The sequence below is a fragment of the Atheta coriaria genome, unplaced genomic scaffold (assembly GCF_025399875.1).
Source record: "Atheta coriaria isolate IRGN ID8LTWV9N9 unplaced genomic scaffold, Caltech_Dcor_3.1 hic_scaffold_9_pilon, whole genome shotgun sequence".
NCBI classification, from domain to species: Eukaryota; Metazoa; Arthropoda; class Insecta; order Coleoptera; family Staphylinidae; genus Dalotia; species Dalotia coriaria.
The window spans coordinates 5,168,833-5,190,384 of NW_027045451.1; the positions used below are offsets into that span (position 1 = coordinate 5,168,833).

The 21,552-nt window shown below is 35.8% G+C and overlaps 1 protein-coding gene across 3 annotated transcripts; it reads right to left on the minus strand.

Annotated features, from left to right (window-relative positions):
• Window positions 1-309: 309 nt before the first annotated feature.
• Window positions 310-21,484, minus strand: LOC135799596 (protein similar-like). Of its 3 annotated transcripts, none has more exons than XM_065312747.1 (11): window positions 20,924-21,484; window positions 10,188-10,375; window positions 9,938-10,113; window positions 9,496-9,881; window positions 9,325-9,431; window positions 9,112-9,256; window positions 4,726-5,120; window positions 3,279-3,499; window positions 2,855-3,224; window positions 2,557-2,798; window positions 310-1,862 (listed from the first exon to the last, which is right to left on the minus strand). In XM_065312747.1, the coding sequence occupies exons 1-11, from the start codon at window positions 20,992-20,994 to the stop codon at window positions 1,476-1,478; spliced, it is 2,688 nt and encodes an 895-aa protein (XP_065168819.1). In that variant the 5' UTR covers window positions 20,995-21,484; the 3' UTR covers window positions 310-1,475. The 3 variants fall into 3 exon arrangements, with proteins under 3 accessions (XP_065168819.1, XP_065168817.1, XP_065168818.1); XM_065312745.1 differs by lacking the exon at window positions 20,924-21,484 and adding an exon at window positions 11,096-11,524; XM_065312746.1 differs by lacking the exon at window positions 20,924-21,484 and adding an exon at window positions 11,096-11,514 and having other exon boundaries at window positions 4,735-5,120.
• Window positions 21,485-21,552: the final 68 nt, after the last annotated feature.

The following is a 21,552-nucleotide window of genomic DNA, read 5'->3' on the forward strand; positions in this document are numbered from 1 at the left end:
AACAAGAAAACTATAGAAGCCGCGAGAAATACCACTGACTCAGCAAACGACCCGCACAGAACTAACTAAGCAGAGTGCATCGCGCAGCCGAACAAGCTGCGAGCGCATGCGACAACCTGCGATAAGACTGCGCACGCATCTGCAGCGCAGTATTTCCGACAAGGACACGCAAAAAGGAAACTGCAGGAACCGTAAGGAACTTAAGAACACGTTCGGCTCAACCAACAAACGGCGCCGAACTAGAACTAAGCAGAGCGCACTGCGTTCAACACATAAGCAGAGTATGCGCGCTGAAATAAAACAAATAAGTTACTAAAAAAGTACATGTATATTTATATATCTTATTGTTTATACTACTGTCCGATATATGTATGTATGAATTACAATATTTGTTAACATATTGTTGCAATCATTTCCTTATTAAAATAAACCCGGCGAAAATATACAATGTTCTTGTAACATTTGTTGTAATGATATCTGAAGTTGCAGTAGTGAATCGAAATGTATCCTCGACCCGTTACCAGTTCGTCATCATCCATTGATGTAAATATTATATTATTAACAGATCTATTTCAACATGATTTGCTTATTACTAGCATGGATTACATATTATAATTGCTACAATTCATATAGAATTCTTGACGTAGATTCTCGTGCGCAATCGTATCCATCAATTATTTGCAGTTTTTTTCTTGCTATATTATTACGTTACCATTTTCTTCTACATAACACAAAGCATTTACTCGCTCCTGAGTTAACGAACGCTTAATTTTAATTGAAATTCCCGTAAGGCCATTAATTTAATATCTATGTAAATAAGTAAGATATCGAGCAAATTATTTATGCTAAAGTGGTGTAAATTCTTAAATCAAATCAAAGTTTAGATTTTATACAAGTACAAATCAGAAACCAAACCTTCATTAATTGAAAATATATATTAACTTTTCGCGTTATTTGCTACTCTTAGGGACTAATGTCTTGCTAAATGATGATGAATTGAAATGTCATGATGGCAGTTTGAGGATCAGTGCGTGGGATTTGAAAAGTGCAAAGAGTAAAAGTGACACTTGAGTCCGGTCAATGGTAAAATGTTTGCAATGAGATAATCAGTACTTGTACAATATTTTAAGATATTTGTTCCATTTGTAGTAGTTTGTGTTTGCTTATGATTAATGTGTACCCTTCGTAAATCAGTCAATAGTTACATTTTAGCACTTAACTTCAATTCATTGAATTAACAAAATAATATTTTGGTTGCTTCGGTTACAATTTACTATCTTAAAAGATTGTACACGCAGCGTTTGTGGTTTTGCGTTAGATTCCTGTTCAAGTTGGTCGTTTGAAATAGAAATATCATCTGCGGTTGCTTCATTCGTATCTAAGTCTATTGTATCTGTTGTAAGCATAATTTCATTCGTTTCATTTGTATCTGTAACATGATCATCCTCCTGAACCGCAAACGGTTCAGCCTCTAGCTAGATGACCCCATCGCTGAGAACACCGTCGTTGTTCAGAGCGAACAAAAGATCATCTCCCTGTAATAAGTTATTGCAAACAGGCGCATTGACTTCGTAGTCCTGCTGCGTGAGATCCAGGAGCGACGAAATGCCGAGCGCCTCGGGGTCGAGCAGTGAAATCGAGGACTTGCGAGCATGCGGCTGCCGCTGATCCAAAATCTGCTGTTGCTCAAGCAGGAATTGCTTTTGTTGCAGCTGGAGAAGCTGTTGCTGTAGCATCGCATTTTGTAGTTGGATCTGTTGCGAAGGTGGTTGCATTGTTCTCGTCGTCAGCAAAAATGATTCCTGGTCAGATAAGTTTAATGTTCTTTGCGCTGGTGACAATGGCATTGATTGGTCAGTATCCTACAGAACAATCAAAATAATTAGTCATTGTTTAAACACAAAACTAATTAAAAATTAATATAAATATTAAACTATGACTATACCAGAACAGAATTGAGATTTTTGAATCTGAAACAAAAAGTACAGGAAAATGCATGGAAAATTATGCAAATTTATCTAATATTGACATTAATGCATACAATTATTTTCATAAAGTCATAAAAAAGTGATTATTATCTGAGATTTGAGAAAATAATTAATTAATTAAGTGAAAACGAAGGAAAAAAATAAAAATAAACAAAACTCAATATATTTCTTAATCTTTTCAAAATTAATAAGCAACAAATCCAATAAATCTAATAAAATATCAGCTTGGAAGCGATATAAAAAGAAGTGAAAATAATGAAGGGTGGCAAAAACATATTTTCTTTTCGCAATAGTCCAGGAGTAATGATTAAAATACAATTAAATAAACAATTACATGAAGTCTTTATAAAAGACATTTTCTCAATGCTTGCATGTAAACGATGTATATCACAAATCACAAATATTTAGTCTTTCTTTTTTCGTTTCGGTTACAAATTCTTATACAAATAATTTATTTACAAATTGTGTGATTCCATGGGAAGACAAATTCCCGCGAAGATCCAAAATCTCAATTCTTTCTGCTCGGCGCTAAACAAATATATCCAGATCGAATATCGAACCCGCTTACCAATAAATTCATCAGCACGCTGTCGCTGGGCTGACTGACACAGGCGGCCTTCTTACCGCCGGTGTCCAACAGCCAATTGCTCTTGTTCTTCACACGTCGCGCGGCTGCATTGTGCGTATTATTCGAAATCAGCTGCTGGAGCAACTCCGAGGACATCATGTCCTTCGGTTCGCTCTTTATCCGCTTGGGAGAGATGTCATAGGGAGTAGCACCACGCTTTACTCCGCTTAAACTATGCACACCTAGAAGAAACAGTACATGTGAATAAAACTAAGATTACTTTGGATGGGATAATTACTTTTATTGCTATAGGGATCTATCCTGTCAAGAATGTCCTCCTTGGTGTGTTTGCTCACGCTGGCACTCAATAATTCAGCCAGACTAGACGTGCTTCCGGGGGTAATCCCGGAGGGATTAGCCACACCATTCCCAGCGTATCCCTTACGATTAGAGTATTGCGTTTGTACGCCATGCACGCCCTCGCTCCACATGAGATCTTCTGAATTCAGCAAGGGCAAGTCATCGCCAATTGTCATCGATATATACGGTGCTTTCATGACCAACTCGGGATCCTCTTCCATTGGAAAGGTCATAAATGTAGTCATTTGGTCTTCCTCGCTGAGCGAGTCAGTGGGACTATTTAGCGATGGAAGGCTACAGTCCGAAGTCTACAACAATCACGGTCAAAACAATCTTCTAGACCTCAAGTAGTGTTATAAAACCTTTAGAATGTTAGGGGAAAGCAATTGTGGCGACGGGTCACACGAATCTCTGTAGGCAATAAATGGATCCTGCGGTTCCTCGGTCAAGAGTGGACAAAAGCCGCCATCTTTAAGCAGGAAATCATCCAACATGTCCGTGAGGAACGGATGTGTTTCCAACGAGACTACATCACCGGCCACAGGCGCCAAGTGTGTCAAGTCATCAGGCTCATCTTTCAACACTAAAATAGTTGATATGTAAATAATAATCCAATGTTTTTTTTAGGATCCAAAAGTTGTGATCACGATCTGTTATTATTGTGAAGATAATTGCGGGCGTGGATAAACAATTAGATTGGAATTTGATTAAAACTCGGACTAACAAACGTTCGTGCTAAATCTAACATACAATACAATTATTTTAAATTGTTGTAGAGTTGCGTGTTAAGATGTAAATAATAATTTTGAAATTATATGCGTTTAGAAGGAAGAAAAGTGATAAAAATCATTTCAAGGTTTTCAAGCTACCTGTGAAGCTAGATTTAACCATTTTTAACCGCAGAATTTTAATTACAAGTTGAATTTCATATATCAATCATGACATAAGTCTTAATCTGCTGCCTGCGATTGTTCATTGCGTAGTTGAATAAAAACAAACAAAAGTGAACTTAAAATAGCATCGGCGCGAACTTAGTCTGTTGATCTGCGCGAATTAAAACGATTGTGCAATCAGGCATCCTCGATTTACGATGGGGGCTAAATTTAACTCGATTGTTAAGCACGCATGCAACGCATGCGACGGCCGATCGCATTCTAATTCGGATTCATCGGCAGGTATGCAAATTTGAAAAGTCACTGGGTTAAAAAACAAATTGTTTCAAATCAAGAGTAGTCAAAAACAAGCCGAAAACCGCTCTTGCAATTTCCGTCAGATCCGAAACGACGACACTGGTAAGAAACTATTTTCAGGTTGTGTTAATTGCGTTAATTGCCAATAAACAAACGATCCTGCTATTGCGAGCACGAATACCGATAAATTTCAATTCAAGGTTGAGCTAATTGTGCCTGGGAAACGGTTGAAAACTCCGACCGATATATAATTATTTGTTTACGACTATTTTTACGTTGAAAAACCGTGGAAATAATGTAAAATCAATCAAATATAAAAGATAATATAAATTAATGTGTAATCGACGTCGCAGTCGAGTGTGATCGAGTGCTCGCGGCAGACGTAGCAATAATCTATTTCGGTATTTTCGGCGTGTAAACAACGCATTCGCACATTTGACATTAGCACTGATAACACAAATCGAAAAATAAACATTTCCAATATGAATTTGCTCGTAATATGTAATCCTCAAATTCCTCCCTTGAAGAAATAATCCTCGCAATTATCCACACAAAATTCTTCACTTTTCCAGTCGATTTACAACTTTTGTTCCTTGTCGACGATGTTGTTTTCACTCACGATACTTACGAGTAAGGCCTGGTTCTTCGTCCGAGAACGTGAGGAATCCCTTATTCATCTCTTCCGTTCGTGGCGCAAAAATCTTTGACGTGGCCGTCTTCGGCCCGTGCACTTCAAATTTGTGCTCGGTCAGACCCTGCCGACTATTATCGTCCTCTTCGACAATATGCTCCGGCACGGAAGCAGGCGGCGTAATCGTCAACGGCACGAAATTATCCTCCAGGCCACCAACAAGCGGCAGCTTGATGTCAATCTCCTCCTCTGCATCGGTGGTAATCTCCAACGGCGAGAGCAGCGGCGGCGTCGTCTGCGCACGCGCGCTAGCGCTCACTTGGATCTTCGACGAGGATTCCAATTGGAAGGCGGCGTAGATTTCGCCCGCACACTCCACCTCGCTAGATGAATAAATTCACTTTGTGTTTCAATCCGCACTTTATATCTATCTATATCACTTGTGGCGCAGGCGTAGCGTTAATTAGTGCGAAATCAATCGAATTATAAACTCTTGAAACTTGTGTGACAACTTTCTACAAGCGCAGATGGCGGATTGTTTAATGTTTTTCAGCGTCTAGCGTCGTGCCGCCGTTGTGGTTGGCAGCCAAATGAATGAAACACACCGTCGGTCCGTATTCAATTGCGCGGCTCGCTACATAGAGCGCAAGCGACGCGATGCGATCACGTGATGAGCCGGCACACTCAATTATAATTTATTATGTGGGATACTTAATAACACTACTATCTGAGAATGATACGCGCCGGGCTTACATCATACGCACATCGAATCAGACCGAACCGAACCTTAACATCATGATCGTGATCTAGTCATGAGTGAAATGTGTTACAATTTTGAATGCGCATGTTACGGACGAAATCATCTTTTATTCAAATTCTCCTCTTACGAATTTCCTGATATTGTGATATTGTATCCACCGTTGTAGTAATATGCTAATATTTAAATATGTGAGGTAGCCTTGGTAGAAAGCATTATAGAAATCCAGTTGTGTTTGTCGCTTTTAAGTTGTTCATGTAAAAATTTTATTGTTCGCCGTTCAATTTCCATATTTGCGAATGCAAATATACATGCTTGTAAGTTTTATAGGAAAAGTACCAACGCAAACTAATGTGTATTATTTGACAATCGCAAATGTATTTTCGGTGTTATTACAGGCTCCGATGTCTGTTTCTATGTAGGAATCAGCCGGCGAGCGTAGAAATTCATAATTTATGCATCAATTCACTTTATGCGTTCGAAACATCAAATGTTTCGTTTCTTTGGCCTTGACTTCGACGATATAAACTTCTCGTCAAACTTTTTTTTTCATTCTACAGTAAGACTTACGATCCTAAAACCTGTTGGTTTAGTTTTCGAGTGTAAGCTGTAGTAAAGTTGAAAGTATTTAAAAAGTAGCGGATTTTGTTAGTAAAAATGCAAATTTTACAAGTTTACAACTTTTTTTCATGCACCACAAACTTAAAATTTAGTTTTCGTTAAAATCACAATCACAAAAAGATAATCTACTGAGGTCAAGTGATTTTTGATAGTTCTTCAACTGCATTTATATAACAAAACGATTTTCACAGCATTTTTAAAAAATTTTCTCATTTGGGGTTGAAATGGCATCTTTCGATTTCCAATATGGCGGCGAGAAAAAAATGTTCATTCAAAGAATGTTCATTCTTTCTTCCTTGACAGAGAATCGCAACGTTATGCAACACTCTAAATAAAACAGTGCCTTGCGCTGTTATCAGCCATAATATACCAAATTATTGAGGTCAAACGCATTTATTACACTGTCGTTATGGCGCTCCGCTGCGCTAAACGACAGACATTAAACATAACTCGCCTCACGCACTTGTTACACTTCTCTACAACGATGACGTACGTTTCAATTGCTTAGTTGTAATAAACTAAAACAAAACCAACGCATTCACGCTCACAAAAATCACAGATTGTTACGCTGACAGTTTTTAAACGAAGCTAAACGTATTAAATGAAAAGCACTTATTGTGATGATATCCCGACATGATTTTCGCGTGCAAAAAGAATGATGTTTTTGTTTAACTAGATTCGGTCGATCGCTATCTGCTTGCGTTTGCGTGATGCTATGTGTTGTGAGCGTGTTATCGCCGTGCCTGAAATGTGCGAGCGGAAAAATTGTTTAATTCGTGAGTCGCGCGCCATTACATAATCCTCCGTCAGGCCACGCTGAGATACATCATAGACATTATCACCAAAACATGATACAAACACGCATGCATCGATAGCGATAACACTTTTTCTTTCACAATATATGTTGATTTGATTATTTTATCAAACTTGTTTACTACTATAATAGTAATTTAGAATTTAGAAATATTACCAAACAGAGTTTGAGTACAAAGTAATTATTTATTCGGAAAATATTTTAATTGGCAATAAAATGCAATTATTTGTAATCATTCAGTCAATTGCGGCGGAAAACGTAATAAAAAATAATATTTATAGCCCTACATTATCAACTTTACATCAAACATGTATCATGAATCACATTCGTATTTACGGTTGAGGTGTAGCTTCCCGGGATTAATAATAGAAAAATATTAACAGAGAATAAGTCTAACTCGACATGATTTTGTTGACATTGTTTTTATACAACTTTAAATAATGTTTATTGCTAGGCATCCTTGACATACGTTGTCGGTACATCAGAAACGTAGAAAAAAAAGCGCCGCCATCTCATTTCCATTTTTATGGACACACTACATTCGCAATTACCTACCTATAAATACATTGCCACTCAATTCGTGACAGTGTGGCGTTCTGTGAAATATTTATTGATACGCCAGGAATGCATCATTTATGAGAAATGGTAAATAATCGTTATTAATCGCCATTAATCGATCAACATTGTATAATCAGAGGCCATAAAAATGCAGCGCATGTGCAAGTTGAAATTTTAAAATAAAAAAAAGCAACTTTATGCTTCAAACTTTGTAACACATTAAAACTGTGATTATATAGTTATGAATATGCGTTGCGTGTCATTGCTCGAAGAGTATACATCATATGCATAATAATTTTAAGCACCTGTGAACTCAGAGCGGACAGTTCGTTGTAAAAACCAGCCAATCGTGATGCAGTACGTGAATAAAATGTAATTTTCAGGTTTAAATATGTAAAACATTCAAAATTTTATAACTTTTAAATTCTCACGAGTGCTGCACGTCATTGTTCGATGAGCAAACATGGATCGGTTCAATTGAACGCGTGCATCTCGTAAACAAAAATAGCAAGCGGATGATTACAGCGAAAACAGAAGCAAAAGTTCACGGATCGTTGCGACATCGTTGGCATAAGTTAAAATACTAAAATTACTCCTTTGCGTTACTCTTTTCGTCAAGTTATAATTTACTATTAATTAAATAAGTAACGTGACTTAAATCAAAATGAAATTCAATTAGCAAATTTAGAAGGCGTAATCATCAATAATAAAATCGCATTAGGATTCTAAGGGCCTCGTTAGATCTATGTTTAGTCCACTCGAAGGATGGCCGCGTAAACAAACAGAACCAACCCGCATTAAAAATAAACAAATGTTAACCTTGATGCGCACGCGCTCGTCCACGTGCGCCGGATTTCAATCGCGGCTCAAATCCTATAGTCTACTGCAGAATTTAATCATCTTCGCAAACCACAAAACAGATTCAATTCGCTGATAAATGGATAAATAATGCATTCATTGTTCCCACACAGGAATGAATTTCCACGCAATCTCCATAAATATTGACCGGTGCCGACAAGTCGGCTACAATTATCCGCAAATCGAGATAATTGCACTGTAACGAGTTATTACGACTAACGAATATCGGCGGATCCGATTGTTCCGTGCATTTAATACCAACAATAACAAATAACATAGATTCAGTTGTATAGACGATTCGGGTAGGTCGGAAAAGCGCACAAACGACATTTTACAACTCGCGCTGCAATCTCGCATCTAATTACAGTCATCACACAAGTTTTTTTATTCGTTTAGTTTAATTGCATTTCGCTATGTTTTCAATATTATTCGTTGCATGCACTCGTAAATTACGAGGTATAAAATATGTAATTTGTTTATTTTTTTCCGAGATTGATTAAGAAAATAAAAGCTAGACGAATGTAATGTTGGCGCGCGAATAAAAATGGCAATTTCAAAGTCGTAAAATAAATCACATCCTGAAAGCGTAAATATTTTCAAGAGACCCATCGACATGCAGTAAATAATGATAAAATAATAATTATTAAAGTCATTTTGGAAGAAAATCGAATAAATAAGTCTCTTAATGAATTTCAAGCAAAGAAAATAGTACGCAGTAGAACGCGAATTGTAAATGCGCGAAAATAATAATTTTAAAAAATCCTACCTTATGATGAAGTTGACACACACAACACTCTCAGGTTTCTGGACTTTATCGTAGAGCAATGTCGCCTGGGTGAGGACCCAGCAATATCCGCCGGTTTTAGCCAAAAATCTGTAGCGATTTGTCTCGCATTGTCCTTTAGAAAACACTAAAACAAAAAATAAATAAATAAGTTAATAAAATGTAAAAACGTAAAAAATTTGTAATTTTTCTTACATGATTTATAAGCTGTAGAAATAACATTCATATCCATTGCATGATGATATTCGTAAACGGATTTCCCGATCAAATCATCAGACTCAAAACCCAAAAACTCCAACATTCTAAAAATAAAATCACGATTAATAAATATATTTGCTTTCAATAACAACAAAACACTCTTCTTACTTTTCATCGGCATAAGTAAATTTCATATCCAAACTATGCTTGGTAAAGAACGTCTGATGTGGTAACGGCGCTTCGATGTTCGAAGGATGCGGAATTGGTTGTCCAATCGCAACCAGGCAATGCTGCAGATTGCTGTTGGACTCCAAAGCTTGAGTATCATCTGTAGTGTGCATCATGTGTCCAGTGCAATGGATCACTTTGTACGACGCTGATTTCAAATTCACCGAGCGACCTTTTGCGGTGAGTGTGCATTTGAGGCGCAAAAAGAACGACTTTGTATCTTCGCTATCGAATTGATCCTTGTTTTTGATCGAGATCATCTCTTTGATCTCGTCGTGATCGCACGGATGACTGTAGTCATATATATTTTGACCCAATAAATCAATCTATGGATCAAATAGATTAGTAAATTGCCTATGGTTTAAATTTTACAATAAAATACCTGATTAATGCCGAGATAATCACAAATATTTTCGGACACGTAAACAAAATCACCGTCAGTCGATAAAACAAAGACGAAACCATCGATGGTTTTCAAAAAGACAGACTCTGTAGTATTCTCGGAGTGTTTGATGTCTAAACATTTGGATTCGGCTTCTTCAGTGCATATTTCCGGCACTAAAATTCAATAAAAAGTTTTGAATGAATAAATATTCAGTTTTTAATTTTAAGTTTAATTCAGATAAACTTACCCAATTTAATCATATCGCGAACTTTCAAGTATGAAATCGCTAGTCGCATGATGGACGCTTTATCCAGCTGGGAAATTTGCTCCTGGGTGAGGGGCAACGCCGCGGAGAGATCTGAGAAGATTTCCGTTTCCCTGGAGCGACGACAACGCGCCGCATCACGGGATTTCTCCTTTCGCTTTTCATTATTCCTGCAAAAACAAGCAAAAAAATGAAAATTTAAAAAATGAAGCGTAGAAAAGTTTATGTCGCGTCAGGAAAATAGAAATAGTAGGTCAACTGATTCATCATTCATCGATTTTTAGCTCTACCGGCAGAACTTTAACGAATAAATATAGTGACGACCTTGAGGGATAATCCCCACGTCTGATAACCCGTCAAAACATCGTCAATAGTTGCGTAGGTAATGTTCAGAGGGGAAAATAGGCAAAAATACAAATAAATATTAAACTAATCAAAGTAACAGTAATTTTTTGATCAAAATATTAAATTGTAATTAAATCTGAAAAGGTGAACAAACCGAATATGAATTTATCTAATTGTTAAACAAGTACCTAATTAGATAACAATTAGTTACAAAACGTTAACGACTGTAAATCAGCGTCACCTCATTCTGAAAATCATACACACGCTCCAGATAAATATAACCCTGATACAATATACAATTTAAAATGTATATCGGTTTATTTATGCCCTTGTTTGCATGACGCACAAGCCGCCTGCAGATGCATTTCATTGCATCCACCTTCAAACTCCATTAAACTGAATCAAAACAACATTAAACTTCTTTCTCGTCCGTTATTCGCACTCAATGCCGCATTCAAATGCGAATATAAAACACCTCGTTATAATCAAAATTGCAATGTGCATGTAACAACCATTTGCGTGACAAAATTCTGATAAGCGCTTACATGAAGTCTTCCATATCGATAACATCGGTGTACTGACATGACGTGTAGCATCCATCCGCCGTGTAATACCCATAGCATTGATCATACGTCCAATTCTGGTACGTATTACAAGGAATGTCGAACCGGGGTGTGAAATTGCTACATGCGCCATGTTGTAGCGGTTGTATTATCGGCATATTTAAGGCGCCATTTTGCGAATTCGCCGACGCGTAATATCCGTATTGATTGTTTAGCGATGGTTGCGAGTGATGCGGATTAGCCGGCACTTGATTCGGATTTAGGTTGTTGGCAACCATTTGATTATTGCGTCCCATTATTTGTATGGGCGCATAGCCTTGTTGCACTGGATTTACACAATTCATTCTAATGATAAGCTTGGTAAAAAAAACTCGAAAACTAGACAAATTAGATATATAGATACTATGTTATTTCTAGTATAAACCGACGCAAACTATACACTGTATAAATATTATACATTAGAGCCGGGGCGACACGCACGCGATTCCGCAAGTGAAACTGAAATTTGGGCTAGATGTGTCGCTATTTTGTTACAAAATTGGTCGATTTTGGCTTATCTTATCGACGATTGCGATTGCAAGATGATCGCAATTTATAACTGCCTACTTCAACTCGTTTTTTCCTGTGAACAAAGAATTATATCTTCGGGCTATAAATAAACCTCACTCGAAATTATATTTGGCAAAATTTCGACCATTTATTTATTAACTTCGCACTTGTCTGCTGAGTGAATTTGTTTACACAATAAAATAACTAATTGCTTTCTTGTATTCTGAATGTCTTATGTGTGGAAATCATTAATAAAGTTATTAATTATAATTTTAAGACATAAGGAATGCTAATAATGCACTTTTGCGCCATCTCTATTGGAATTTGATAACTATAACTAAATTTGAATCTTCATATCAATTTTCATCCCTTATTTAACACCATTTGAGTCATGATTTTCGATATTTTGTTAATTATTCTGCTATTCTGGGAGGAAACGAATCCAACAAATCATAAATCATCAAAATCTGTCGAGTTATTCTTGAATTATAAATGGTGCAACTAACTCTGTTGTATTTATATAAGATAAACTAGGATTTAATCAATATACCAACATATATCTCCTTATTTAGACCCTAAAAATAAAAAGTATTCTATTTGCTTTTCCTTGGTCATAAATCGCTCTACAACAAAATTTATTAAATTTCTTTGAGTGGGTTTTGCTTGAAAGCGTCACAAACACACACAAAAAACTCACATTTGCTTTTAAAAAAATAAATTAAAATATATAAATTAAAAATTACATATATACACATTTTTAAACGATTTTAAAATGTTATTTCTCTTGACTTCAGATTAGGATTAATCATAGATTAATCTCAGCTCATACTCAAATAAATCGAGCACCTTATTGTCCTGTCCATATGAAACACAATAAAATTTTATCTGATTGGCACCATTCTTCAATTCAATTGTTTTACAAGCTAATAAGTAACCACTACACAAATATCTAGTGTTAACGACACGTGTCTCAAACATTAATTTTAAGTGGACTTTGACATTTTTTATTATTACCACAGAACTAATACTAACAATAAAGTACAAACGGTTATAAAATTAGACCTACAGTAATCGGAATGGTATCTTCACTCGATGTTATGTTGTATGTTTACTTTGGTGATTGAATCATGATTGATTGATTGGGTAAAATTCAGTTAATCGCAGACAGATTTTTTTCGATATTTCAAGTGTCATCTTCAATCTATGATTAATCAAAATCAAAAATCACTGCAGTTCGGTTGAATGGGTTTAAAATATAAATTCGAAATTTTTCGTTCGTTGGAAATAGAAACCGAACGAGACGCAACATGCACTCGACCCCTGAGAAAGTGAAACAAAGTTGACAAATGAGATAACAAGGCATAACAAAAATATTGGTGATATGTATGCAGTTAAACAATAAAGGTAGACACGCAATCTAGTCATTAAAACACAATTAATTATGGTAGATTAGCAGAATATGTCATATTAGTAAAAGGAACGTAAAAAGTAGTCAAACTCGATTGGCAAATACCTGAAAACAATCACTAAGGATGAAAGTAACACATAGCAACTAGAAAATACAAAGTTTATGTTCATAAAAAAATGTTGGCATCATTTTGTACAATGGTTTGAATGCGAAAGGGAAATTAGAAAAAAAAGTCATGTGATGATACAACCACGAGTGAAAAGCGCATGATTTTCAGTGATCACTCGTGATTTTCTAGGAAAAAATCGTGCCAAACTAAAAATTTGCATCACGTTGTACAGAGATTCATCAACCAAACAAAATTTAATCTTAAATGTTTAATTTTTAAATAATAGCAAACTTTTAGAAAAATTGTTAATAAAAACAAAAACTCCCTATAACACAATAATTTGAATGTTTAAATAAGAAAAGAAAACGATTCATTATTTTTTAATTTCTTTATATAAATAAAAATAATAGCAAATTTTGATTAAAATACTTAGTTAAAAATAGAATTGTAACACAACCGACAAAAATTACCATTCGGTTAGTCAGTCATAGAAATTTCTTATTGCTAAATATGTAAATAATATGCGTGTTTACGCACTATATTTACATATCAAATGTAACTCCACAATCGATCCCAGCCGTCGCCGTTGACGGCCATCTTGCTATCAACGCCAGTCTCGCACAAGGCTACGCTTGCCTGCGCATTTCCCCATTAAAACTAAATTCCAAATCTAAAATGTCACACCAGCTCACGACAAGTGATCAAAGTTCGCCGGTAAACATCCAACAAGTTTAATTTATTACCTACCTACCTACCGGCGGCTGGAAACCAATATTGTTCCGTTCGCGCGCGATTGGCGCAAACTAAACGCCGCAAACGTTTTGAAGTGGATCGATTAACGACCAATTTATACATCATTACAGAAAGCTGTGCTAGCTAGGCTAAAAGTAAGACTACATACACTCCAGAGTGATAATATTTGCACGCACATGTATTTAAATTAATCGATTGTAGATAATTAACGTGTAGGTAGGTTCTGCGGGTGCGCATCTGGCTGAAACTATGGACTTTTCAATGTTTGATAGAAATTTTAGAATAAACGTATATTACACCATTCTAATCGTAATTAGAAAAAAAAATCACAAGCAATTTGTCGTTATCATCAATATATTGTTACCAATCGCTTCCTACATTAATTACATTGTAATTTTACACAAGTGAAACCAGTTAACCTTGGCGAAAGCTCCAAAATTATTTCCAGACAGTTAAAATTCAATTTTTTTACCTTTTTTCATTTTTCAACCAAATTTTAACTTTCACTTAAAATTTACCGACGTATTTTAACATAATTATCATGAAAAACAACCTTTGGAATTAGCCCAGCTGAATAAATTTTTCCAATTCATGGAATTAATATCATAACATTGATATTTTTATTATCTCAGTACTCATTATGCGTAAGAGCGCCCGCCTGATATAAACATTCGCGCGCGTTATAAACGCACGAATAAATAAAACATCCTTGACACCAAACAACAACATTAAGTTTTAAACTACACACTAAACTATCCGTGTACCAGCAGTGTCTACATTAACGCATACCAGATAAGTCAATCGAGAGACATAGAAATATTACAATAAATTGACGCACATTAAAACTAATTCCACACAATTTAACTCGGATCGAACAAAAAATTATATAAAACATCTCTTTAATCATCTTCTAATTACAAAGATGACACGAAATGTCTATTTTTAGCTCCAGTGGCATGTAATAAATCAGTAAACACAAAATAATTGTCTGTGACGCCAGCAGGAAATTAAAAGACGTCAATGGTGCTGTATGTTTTATCATGCGCTGCTGTTGCTACCAGTATGCATTTGGTCTCGGCGAGGCATCATGAATTTTAAGCTGTGATTAATTTTTAATATCGACATACAAACACGACGCGCGCAGCCAAAAGTTCGTTAAACCCGCGTGTCTGATATGCATCTATTGCACGCGCATCACGCGTAGAAATAATCGATAAACACACACAAAAACAAAAAAATTACTCAAAAATGTAAAAAATTATTATCATTAATTTTGTAATAATATGCAATCAGTTTTGAAAATTAAATTCGCGATGTCAATATAGACAACTATATGCACCTCAATGCAATTAAAGTTGCCTACGATAAAATCCAAAATCACATAACCTGTCACAATACGGTTGTTAAGCCCGCGCACGAATCGAATAAAAATATAATTATCGTTCAATTATTATCGACTGGCATTATCACACGGCGCGGCCATTTTGTCGATTATTTAACCATCTCAAAAACACATTAAATGATAAACGCATTATCATTTACTTTCAAAAGGCGCACAACGGCATGTGACTAAGCAGATTTGGCCAACAAAATTAATTAATTCCGGTCGCGGGGCGCAAAGGACAGGAAACCTGCGCGTTTACGTATTGTATGCATTCGCATACAATAATTAATGCATTTCGCGTTGTTGCGCAATGACGTACGAGAATTGCATGATACATGCAATCAAAGTGGCAGAAACCACAGATACAAAACGTAAGAACATCTTAATTAATAATTAGAGTTTTATTTCTGTGGAAAACCACATCCTGCCCGTTTGAAATGCACATCGGCGTTGATCCTAGCGACACACTACTATACAAATATTAATCAAAATGATCACGCGTTCGCGTTTGTAAAAGCGTTTCGCGCGCGGTTGTAGGCGCGCGCGCGCACGCGAACGTTTTGCGAATGTGGTGTACGTGTTTGTCCGGCGAATTCTCTAGAATTATTTATTTGCACTTTTACAAATTATCTCTGTGTGCGCAAGAGAAATCAAATTCAGGTCATAACATTTAAATGATTTTTTTGTTGCTTGCGAAATGCAAATGATAACATTTTAACGAGTTTATCGGTAATTGCTAGGGTAAATCACTGTTGCATTTGATGCTAATTAATTAGCAAGTGCTAAATGTATCATTTTTCGTTCCAGTCGACTTGTTTGTGATAAACATTGTATCTCGTATCGTACGATGTCAAAATCAGAAATTCAGAATATTGGTATTATCTTATCGGCACTCACAACACTCGAGAGTGGCAGAGAGTGTATTACCGAAACGCAATAATTACCGATAGCCAATAATTACCAACAATGAACTGAATCAACTAATTAAGCCCGCTAATAAATGCCTAATTAGGATAATTAGGCAAATATACGAGTAAATAGATACACAAGTTTAATCACTGCTTCACTACATCTGCACTTTATAACGAGTGCAATGCTAATGTTATTTACTTGTTTCCTTATTACTGTGTACTATAGTAGGGAAGGTAGCCTAATTTGGACCAGCGCCTAAGTTGGACCACCACGATATCCGCGAACTGTTGAAGTTTTTGCAAAAATAGACAGGCCCCTTGTTTTACTCGTATTTATAAACAATTGATGCAACTATTTGAGTTAAAACTTGCCGCGTGTTTTGGTCGTGACAACAACTTTGTGTATTCTTGATTATCAAATCTATTATAACGACGTAAGTGCATAAGGTGTCAAGCTGTTTAAACGTTAGATTTCACAATTATTATTATATCACCAGAAAACTTATTTATTTATCTATAATTTATAGTATTAATTTGGAGAGGTTCTTCAAGTTGCCCAAGTTGGACCGAAGACAGGCACCGGGGTTTTAACAGGGAAAACGTATATCATTTTTTCGACCTCCTAGAAAAGCTTGTGGACGAGCACAACTCTTCGAAATGATCCAGTGTATGAAATGCCGCACTTTGGTTTAAACAAAATGTGCTTGTGTTAGTGCTAAAACTAAAATTTACTATTGTGTCAATTGCCGTTAAAAAAGCATGGTCCAATTTAGGAAACCGCGCGGTCCAATTTAGGAAACCGGTTTCTTAATTTGGACCAAAAACACAATTTTTTTAAATTGAAATTTCAGGGGTATAAATATAATTTTTACTTAAATCAAAAATATCATTTTGTAGGTAAGCCTTGTGAGTTACTTTTCCGCTACTTAATTTTTATTGACAGTTTATATGTGGCTCTATAAATCAAAAAAATATAAAAATGGTCCAAATATGGCTACTTTCCCCTATGTACTATAGTACAAGTGTGCCACAATGATGTAACAATAGAAATATCTCTAATTGAATTAACAATAGTTTTAGCGTTTTCTAGCATTTACTTTTATTATATTACAAATATCTCTCTAGTTTAAAAAAAAGTTGAAGTGAAGTGTTGTAATAATAAAATATTAAATTTTTATAAACTAAGAACCAATTGAATCCTATTATTACCAAGCGAAATTAAAGAAAGAAAATAGAACAAGAGCTGAATGTAAAAATTTATTTTCCTTACATAGCTCTTACAATACTTCTTTCCTTTCCTGCTCCGGATATTATAAATGGTAATGAATGAAAGCCTTGATCGATTCTATGCGAAGCACTTGTTATTTTTTCTTTTATAATTTAATTTCAATTTTGCATAAAAATATATAAAAAAGTTCTTGTAAATATAAACGTTATATAGGTAACGCAGTAAAGGTTGTAAACAACTTCTTTGACATTGAAAACTACTAACAGCTATAATTCCACGTTGAACTTACATAATTTTAAACAGTCTTTTTTTAACAATAAATAAAATAGTATAAATCGATACGCTAACAAGCATATGTCAAAAGCATATTTTAATAAACAAACTAAAGTGACATGAGTTGTTATTATCAAACTTCTAATCAACTCTTTCTAAAGTATATTAATAAATTAAAGATTTGCGAAGCAGAATGCATTTACAATAGCACCATCGATTCGCCAGTAGAGAGCCATCACATGTTCTTAGTGGTAAATTGCTTGTCTATAAATTGTAAGGTTTCAGGTTCGAATCTCGACAAGAGTGGCGTTCTTTTGTGCATGTCTTCATTGTGTAACATGATCCTAACGCATTATTTTGTTTGTGACGCTGTCAGGTAAAAGCTCCAGAAATAATCTTGATAAATTATGGTTTAGAGATAATTTTGACAAAGGAAAGGCGAATAGGCTACTTTTCGTTGCAAAAATATAACTTGAAGGGTGTAAAATAAGGGATAAAAGGAAATATAGAAATTCAATTACAGTTATAGTTAAATAATGCAAATCGAGATGACGTTAACGTGCATTACTATTTTAAAATGAAGATTAAAATCAACGCGGAGGAAGAGACGGGCAAATGAAGTAGTATTTAATTTAGGAACAAATACAGCTTCTAATGAGGCATACTGATAACAAAATATAGTAGAGACAGGTAGTATCAAATATTACTTCAGGAGGCGCTCTAAGAAAACTATAAACAAGTAATAAGTTTCATTTTAAAAATAAAATCACAATTATGATTCATGGAAACATTTGTTTCCTACAAATTTCTATATTTAATCTATTATCATTGAATTAATGTAGATTCACATCAATTAAAATCACGTTTGAAATTAAATTATAATTACGATAAATTCAATTAGTCTCCCATTTTAATACATATTGTTTATTTACCGCGTAGAAGTAACAGAAACATTCGAAAAACGAAACGTGGAATGTACTCAAGGAATGTTTTCTAACAAAATAAGTCTTGTCACGAGGTTTTTGTTATAATTAGACGCGTTTTAAAATTACATACTCACACACGCCTAAGCTCAAGTCAGCTTCACACAAATCCCAACTCAAACTAACAGCGGGAGCAACAGCAACGTTTTTCTCAATGAAATTTTCGACAGGCGTACAAAATTTTATTACCTATTATTATTTTTACTATCAACCAACTGAAACCAACTAACCAAAACACAATGTGTTAATACGAATATTGCTGTAGATTCATACGAATATGTATACATATTCAAACACGTGTGTGTATGGGGTATAGCGTGTATAGTGTATTTCGTGGCTAACCTAATTTCGACAAAGTTTCTACACACATAATTTCGTGCGTCGAAATCAACGGCAAACATATTCCAATGCAAGTCGTCGACGCTTGCCGCACGGAAAACTGTGCAACTCAGCGCGCTTTGCTTCACATTTTGATTTACAATGCTGTTGAACTTGTCTGACAACTAACTGAACTTCATTTTCGCGCTGATTACACGACTTTCTAATCAATGCAAAGGAATTTACGTGCATACATTCCGCACAGACATTAAAAAACAATTATTTTTTAATTCGTTACCATAGAAACAACATTAAAAAGTTTGTTTTTCACTAAATAAATCATTCTATATATGTAAAAAAAAGTCGCGTTAGTTACAACATTTATATCTCAAGAATGCGTGGACAGATTTAGATGATCTATGACTTTTTGGATTCGTCTTCGCTTGAAATAGCAGAATAACTATTAAAATATCAAAAATTATGATTTAAAAGGTGTTAAATAAGGGATGAAAGTTTGTATAGAGATTCAATCATAGTTATAGTTAAATAACAGAATCCTAGATGGCGTTAAAGTGCATTATTACCATTTTTTTCTTTTCCTTAACACGTTGAGGACGGCGCGGTTTTTGGGTTTCTGTCGCATCGGGCGGCGTTTGAGCATTTTCAACTCCGTCTAATTAATTCAGCTGTGCGCCACTGGTGGTTATGCATTGCTGTATCAAAAAGCGATTGTTTTTGCAGTTGCGTCGCCATTTATTTATTTTCTTTGTAATGAATGCCTTTATCTTTAGAGTCCGACCGAAACTATGTGCCAACTGAGATGGCAAGTGACGACCACGACTTAGCCGCGAGTTAGCCGAACGACGCACGATAATTCACGAACACTGAGTTTCGGTTCTGCCAAAAGTTTCATCCAATTTTTGGCCGAAACCAAATTTGAAGCCAAAACTGAAACTTTGGTCGGTCACTATTTATTATAATATGTAATCTGAGTGACGCATTTGATGACAAAGATGCAAGGCCCTGATTGTATAGGTGAAACGAGGAGAAGATATAACCTAACCAGTGGCGTAGTCAAAAATGAATAAGTCTCGTGTCCAATGAGCCGTGTACCACCGGTGGTACACGCCGTCCCACAGACCAGACGCGTGTGTACCACCGGTGGTACACGCCGTCCTCAACGTGTTAAAATAAAATAACGAATCTAAATGCTAGCATTAACAAATTTTAGGTCCAAGAAACAAGAAAATAAAAACAAATGAAATTTATACTATAAAAAAACTACGGGGACAAAGTCTTGGGTAAAACCTAGTAAAAAATAATCTTGGAAATTCCAAAATTTTAAACAATAACGTGAAAATATCATATACTTTGTGCCCAATCAAATAAACGAGCATAAAACAAGTTCCCTAATTGATATTTACATCAACGAAGTTATTTTTACAACAAAACTGTAATTAAATATTACTTAAATTGTAGTCAAATGTTAAATAACATGTTATCTATTTATTTATCTCTTATTTACGCCCTAGCAAATGTTTGTTTACGCCGATTTTCAGTTTTGTTTTGTTCGCTTCGTGTTTCAGGATGCATATTTTTATTTTATAATACAATTTGTAGCCAGTAGCCAGAGTATTATTCAGTTGCAGTTGCATTGCTCCACATTCTCGCAACATAACACAAACACGCATCGCATGTGAACCGCACTTAATTAAACAAATACATACGTTTAAATATACGGAGTTATCATTCGGTTGGCAACAAGGTTGTCCGTCTGACCGCCGTGGGCAATTCGTTCTTATTTTAAATTCATTCAATTGTTATTTTTATTTAAACTTTCCGAAGACTATATTTAGTGTTTAGTAAAAGAAAAAAAAGGTTTTAGAAAGCTTACCTGCGCTTTGGTGGCGGTTTACTACCCTTGTTGTTGTTGTTGTTGTTGGTATCCATGACTGGAGAGTCCATCTCGTCAAGAATGTTTTGTTTACGTCTTAGACACTGCTAAGGAAGTAAACGCACACGGCACACATTCGATGGGCGCACGGGCTCACTGGCTTAGCTCTCAGCTCGCAAACGGGACACACGGTCGTCGCGATAAAAACACCTTCCACATTCGACGATCAGCGGGCGAGCGGGGTTCACTCGAAAGGCTCGAAAGGTGGCTCGATTACAACGCGGGCGCATCGACGACGCATTAATCGCGACGACATAACCAACCTGGACTCGCACGAAACGATCGCAAACGCGTTGCGATGGATTCAATTCAAGTTGCAGGCGAAATATTAGAAACGTTGCGTTGGTTTACTTCGGTACTTCGGTTGCGTCAAGCTGGCTGGCGCTGGTGACGTCAGGAAATGCTGGCGACTGGCGGAGAAAACACAAACACGTTCTGCTGTGCACAGGCGCTCTGCGGCGAACCTCATTCGCGAGTTCACGAGAACTTCGGACCACTTCGAACGTAAGCACGACGCATCGTGCACAGCTGGCGATAAAATGGATGCGAGCGAAATAATACCGATCTCA